The 6963-nt window shown below is 38.3% G+C and overlaps 1 protein-coding gene across 1 annotated transcript; it reads left to right on the forward strand.

Moving 5' to 3' along the window:
* The first annotated feature begins 3311 nt into the window (after positions 1–3311).
* On the forward strand, positions 3312–5872 carry LOC116205728 (AP2/ERF and B3 domain-containing transcription factor At1g50680-like). Its single transcript, XM_031538374.1, has one exon. It carries the CDS (start codon positions 4396–4398, stop codon positions 4876–4878), a length of 483 nt encoding a protein of 160 aa, XP_031394234.1. The 5' UTR covers positions 3312–4395; the 3' UTR covers positions 4879–5872.
* The last annotated feature ends 1091 nt before the right edge of the window (positions 5873–6963 follow it).

The following is a 6963-nucleotide window of genomic DNA, read 5'->3' on the forward strand; positions in this document are numbered from 1 at the left end:
ATAACTGATAATAACATGCCCTCTGATTTTAGTAGTTGGCCTCACCGACTTTAGGAATTAGGTCCAAAATCTGTGTTGTTACTGTCCATAGTTTGGTTAGGAGGATTGGACTGGGACCTCGAGGCTTGATGTATGATAGATTCTCTGAATCTCACAATCATTATAATGCATCTGCCAATCGAATGTATGTCTGCTTTTGATTTTTGTAGTCAATCGCTTCTCTTCACTTCCACTCCGACGAACTTCGATATATGTATGAAATAACGGATATACTTATTTAATATGATGATTTACTTTGGTCGCCGTCTCGCAAGGCACTTTATATGTTAGAGGCCGACCCAGATCAAGATTTGTTAGGTCGAAATGGGTCTCGCAACGAGAGGTTCAGTTCAGCCCAACCAAATTATCAAAAAAGAAAAAAAAAAGCGAGAGAATTGATCAAAGTGATATTCTCAAAGATGACATATATATACTAGGGGTGATCGGTTCTGGATACCCTGTATTTTTCACGATACCCGGATCCTATCCTGTAAGGGACAGGTTCCAAAATTTTGGAGCCGGACCCTACCCTGTTGAATCCTGGAACCGGAACCTATCCGGAACCTGTACTATACCACAGGGTCCGGGTACCCTGTTGGAACCTATAATTTTTTTTGTTTCGCTAAATAAAACCGAAAATGACACATATATAATAAGTAATCACGCCAAATAGAATATCAATATAGATTTAGATTAATCCACAACAAAATATATATATATATATATATGTCTTATCAATTCATCAACAAAATTAAACATCCATAATACGATCTCTCACACCAAAGTGCCTCTGTTCTGATTCATTAGAGTAGACAGTAAATTTACTATTTCATCTTTTTATTTTAATAAATAATCGGTTCTGGGTACCTTGTAGGCAGGAACCGGAACCGGAACCGATTTTTACCGGTTTCTAATTTTAATACCCGGAACCTATCCTATTTTCAATACGAGCTACCCGGACCCTATCCTAACGGGTAGGTTCCAACCGGTTCCGGATATACCCGGTATCCGTGCACACCCCTAATATATACCTTAACCATATTTCACTTTTTTGTTGGTTATCATCACCTTTCTTAATTATTGAGAAGGATCGTTGCACTATTCCACATCGAATTCATCATATTTGAGAAGAAAATCGAATGAAGAGGCCGCTGTTGACATAGTTTATCATCAGTAAGCATTATCGAGTCTATGCAGGAATGGACATAGGATTTGGATCAAGGAAGTCGGAATTTTTGAAAGGCGTATAGGAAGTCAAATTTCCAAGTTAAGGGTATCAAATATAGCAGTAATTTCACAGAAAATTAAAGAATAATATCTAAATATCCATAGAGCGTCAAAATTTCTCGAGTTAAGGATACCGAGTAGCAGTAATTTCACAGAAAATTGAAGAACAGTATGTAAATACCCATAGAGCGTCAAAATTTTAGGGATGACGTATGATTATTGCCTCCCTCAGCTCATCCTTGAGTCTACGTCTCAGTAGATTAATCAAATATCAAGCAATTAAACAAGTATTACGCAGGGACAGAAGTAGCTGGCCACATATTATGTATTCACGGGTACTATACTCTCAACTATCTTTAGGTAAATCAAGAATTAAAAGGAGACAAGAAAATCAATAAGTCCGCGGGAAAGATTACCTTTTAAGTACATATCTAGAATGTTCTCGGAGGTCCTTTATCAACAGTAATTTTTTTTGGTGATATTAATAAAAATAAAGAGAAATTGAAACATCCTTCTAGTTTGTGATATTGCAACGTACGTAATATATTCATTGCATATCAGACTTTCTCCTTTGAGATCTGTCAGTTCTATTCTTCCTATTATGTCTTGCAATATCTATTGTTGATATCGCGTTCTTTCTTCCTTGGGTTGGCTTCTAGCCAAAGGGATATACATAGACTGCAGTTGTGGTATCTCTAGTTGCCATTGTATATCAAATATGAATATTCACCAAAGTCACTCCGCAATATTAATTATTGCAGTGAAATCTTTATCCTAATTAAGAGTGCAAATAAATTACCCAATATTCCATTTTTAATCTTGTTCGAATCTTTGAGTTTTCAGTATAAATTTGATCTCTAAGTTCCATGTTTCCTACGGAGTTAATTTCTCCTATTTGTTAATTTTTAATATTATATATTGTTTGTTTAATTCATTTCATAATTTTTTGTAATTTCTTCATATGTCGGACCAACAACCCACTATAACTTCTTATCAATCTGTTTCTTATATTAGTATAATTACTGCACAAATATGTACAAAGGGTGGGACATATACTGCTCGACAATATATACATCATCCATGCGTATGTGTCCATGGGAGAAAGAAGAAGAGAGAAGAAACTCATCCAATTTGCTCGTCTCAAAGAAAATTGAACTATGAAAATCCTAACAATATCTCTAAAATAGGTTGAGGATTAAATTCAGTCCAAAATAGGTGTCGAAATAAAAGCAAAAAAAAAAAAAAGCTCAGGGTGGAGATCAAAATCAACCTTTTTATTCTGAAAAAATCAAGCTTTTCCAGAATAAAAGTTATTCGACAGAAAGTGTTTCCATTTAAATATAAAAATTGTTTTCATTAAGGAGACCGTTAACTCAGACTATACAAACAAAATACACATTTTTTCAATGACATAAAAACTTAATAGGTTTCTAGCTTCAACCCAAAAAGAAAAGAAATAATTTACTTTCTGCTATATCAGTTGTCCTGGTCCAACATGCCGGGTGGCTTTCCTCTCCCAGTACAGTAAGAAATTTTATTTTTTAAAAGATAAGACCGTGAGATTACAAAATCTAAAAGAAAAGTAAAATTGATTACATGCATCTAGGTTTTCGAAGGAACTACAATTAAATTTCAGAAATACAAGGAGAGAAACAATAAAAGTTACGAGCTTGTTGACGACTACCCATGAATTCGCTATATTATATCAATAGATTTTTGTTCCTCTAGAAAAGGTTACCCAGCTAGATGGTTACATTGACTACGATCGATATTCCCGGCCCTTAGGGTTGATTCTATACAGAATTTAAACTATATACAAGGAAGGATACCATATACATTTGAGATCGAGGCAGTCAATTTTCAATTTGTTTGTGTCTGTCACGATTGTAAATTCGGCCACGTACAACACGAAATTTCAGGATCAGGAATCGGAATAAGTTTATAACAAATAATTTCATCAAACACCCTACTTATTGTGAACATAGATACAATTTTTATGTTCTCCATGATTAATTCCAGAGACTTATTTGATAATAATCCCTGGATGGATGGGGCAATATAATCCTATCCTCACTATTCCTTGAATATAATAGAGAAATCCACTGATATATATACACTGCAAAAATGGGGAAGGGAATTTCCTATCCTATCCTGCCGTCCTTCCTAAAATAAATACAAAAAATTTGGAAAAAATCAACTATAATATATATTCTACAATCCGGACATAGTCAGTCAATATAGGTCAATATGTCTGTGATCCTCTTGTTTGCCTTGTCTATGTGATTCTGTTGCTCATCACCTTGTCTAGGTTTCGGGATATTTAATTGCTCCTGTGCAGGGGTTACCTGAAGTGCTCAGATCAATGTGAGGGAAGGGAAAGGCAGGCCACGGATTCGAGACGCTAGCTTGTTAATTATAGGCCTTGGACGTGCTGGATGGGTGAGGGCTTCGAAAACTAATCTTTTATCGGTCCGTCCCAGCAGAATGCAGCAGCTTGTTACTATATCGTCTGACTGAGTAGAATTAGAAAACAACCATTAGGAACTATAAATGAATAGGTTTATGTTTCTATATGTTTTTCGTCTCAAATTTTGTGCGCGCACGCTTAATCCTTCAAGTGTTTTATTTATATATTGACCGGACAGGGAACTCATTATATGTACCAAGCAATCTTGGCCTGCGATTAGTTAAGATTAGCGTACTTTCGTTATTGTTTCTCTAAAATGGTACAATGTGCGGGTGCATACGGCGTATTTCATTTCAATTCAATTGGTATTTTTCTTTTTTGAGATGATAACTTGGCGTGTCTTCGTTTGAGGAATTCATTAATGGTCTTACCTTGCCGTACGTTGAATCAACATTTAACGTGTGCATGTGTAGGGGGATAATGGGGAAACAAACACTTTCCGATGGTAAAGCGGCCAGTGGCGAAGCCGGAGCCTCGGACTCGAACGGCAGCACTGTTCTCCAAATTCCAAGCAAGAGTAACCGGAACGGGCTCGTAAGTTCTCCTCCTCGGGCCGATTCAAGGGAGTTGTCCCCCAACATAATGGACCCTGGGGGGCACAGATTTATGCCAACCACCGACGAATTTAGCTGGGGACGTTCAAATCCAAGGAGAAAGCAGCCATGGCGTATGACTCAGCCGCAATCAATCTCCGGAGCAGACACTCTCACCGGAACTTCCCATGGACCACTGATTCCGTTGAAGAGCCCAACTTCCAGAGCCTCTTCAGCCAAGAAGCCGTGCTGAGCATGATCAAAAACTGGTCCTACCCGTCCAAGTTTGTGAGTTATCATCGGGTCCGCTCCGAGAAGAATGGCCGGTGTCGACTGGGCCCTGCAGGGCCAAACCCTGTTGTTGGCATCCAGGCCGGTGAAGGAGGAGCTGGTTTCTTGTGCAGGCAGCTCTTTCAGAAGGAGTTAACGCCAAGCGACGTGGGGAAGCTCAACAGGCTCGTGATCCCAAAGAAGTATGCTGTCAAGTACTTCCCCCGAATTTCTGGAAAGCATGATGAGGGCAACAGCAAGGAAGGTGGACCCGTGGTGGACAATATTCTTATTTTCTATGACAAATTAATGAGGATGTGGAAGTCCCGGTATTGCTATTGAAACAGCAGTCAGAGCTTCGTCATCACGAGGGGCTGGAGCCAATTCGTGAAGGAGAAGGCCTCGAGAGCCAATGACAGAGTGAGTTTCTATCTCTGTGAGTGCACGGACGACCCGATGAAGGAGAACCGGACATTCTGCATGATTGATGTATGTAGAAGCCAAAGTGAACAGCTGATAGGGGCAATGGATCGGAGGTCTTCGATAGGGAACGAGGTAGAAGAGGTGATCGAGGAGGAACCAGGGACCCCAGTTGGGAGTCCAAGTAAAGCCAACAAAGGTTTTAGGCTCTTCGGCGTGCAAATCAACTAAGGGCTTGTGTTGGTCGCCCTTTAGCTAATTAATGTCCTGGTAGCTTTCTCCTTCGATAGACTCTTCCTTCTTCCTTTCGGTTTCATACTCCCTTGATGGAGTTCCTTAATTTCTAACGGGAGTCTCTCGTTTTCAGGACAATTTGTGCAGTTCATGCTTTCGATTGAGCACTGATAATTCTTATGGTATCTCACCAAGAAATCGTATTCGACTTACTAAGCATTAATTACAACTACTACATACATCAAGGCATAATCCTACGGCATAGATTAATTATAAGCTGAGATTTTGTGACAGTTGAGAGAATATTACCAGTGTTCTTCAGTTTCTTCCGAAGCCTTAATTCGATGAATCCGAGGTTTCAGGATCCTGTGTTTGTTGCTGTTCAGAAACACTGCGTTGTAACACTGAAAGGAAGCGGGCGGGAAAGAGTCTATACAGTGACGGACTCAGGATTTGAATCTAGGGGTGGAGTCCTGGGAGTGTACATTGGAATGTAAATTCCCAAAGTTAAGGTGGCGAATAGCTGTAATTACACAAAAAATATTAAGAATAATATGTGCATTTCCATAGCGTGTGTCAAAATTTTAGGGATGACGACCGCCTCGGTCGGTTCAATCCTTGACTCTATGTCTCGGTAAATTAATCAATATCAACCATAAGATATAATTAATAATGTCCCTTGGACAAGTATTATATTATACAGGTATAGAAGCGGTTGAAACCTTATACAATGGCACCAAATCGATCAAAATAATCAGGTTAGATTTGGTCATATTCGCTTTATGTTTTGGGTCTGCCATCTCCCTGTTAGAATCCTGATTTATATACCGTTCCTACTCGAACTGGTTCAGCTAGAGAGAAGAAAAATTCGAATTCTAACCATAGCCAATGAATAACTATGTCGGTATGTCTAGTGCAGTCTATTTTCCATCTTTAGGCACAATAACATGGTCCAAAACCAGGTCAGGTCCATGGGGTAAAGCCGCGGTCAAGAACATTAGCCCCAATTGATTCGGTTTCAGTTCGGTCTACGTTCCTATATAGACCAACAATTTTTAAGCTGATAAACTGAAAGATAACTATGGACACAATCTTCCATAAGCATGATATTACTTGTACCAGCAAATCAAAGGCACTATACCTGGTCCTCCTACTTAGAACCGAACTAATCCGTAAATTGATCCGCGAACAATAGTGCGATGAATGAACGTGACGTTGGTCGTTAATGGCCTTCATTTTTCCCAGCGCTGAATGGTTCTTCATTGGAAATTTTGTGTATCAATCGAGACTGTCGAAGATTATTTTCCAAGCTATATTCCTTGGACTTGTTGGACAATTTGTGACCCGCGTCGGTTTAAGGAAGTGATGTGCACATTTCTTCTTTATAAAATAAAATAAAAAAATAGGGGGCTAATTGTAAAAGATTGACTTGTAGGTTGTCCTTTGAACTGTGGAAAAATATATTCAAGGGGACGTACAATTGAATGAACAAAGACGTTTTTGTTTTTGATAGAATAGATTGAATGAATAAAAAAACGTGTTGAAAGAAGAGTAGGGGACCGACCGATAGGTTGGGGGCAAAAAAATGTGTCTTTATTTTTATTTTATTTTAATATAATAAAATAAAAATTTTAATAATTAATAATATGTTTTTATATTTTAAAAACAGAAAAATGCTGAAATAGAAAATAAACTATTGTTTTCCAGAAGTCTCAAGATTGTTTCAAAAATCTGTCGACGTAAAACGCATCAGTCCAAAACTTCCCGAGTAGC

The sequence above is a fragment of the Punica granatum genome, chromosome 4 (assembly GCF_007655135.1).
Source record: "Punica granatum isolate Tunisia-2019 chromosome 4, ASM765513v2, whole genome shotgun sequence".
In the NCBI taxonomy this organism is placed as follows: domain Eukaryota; kingdom Viridiplantae; phylum Streptophyta; class Magnoliopsida; order Myrtales; family Lythraceae; genus Punica; species Punica granatum.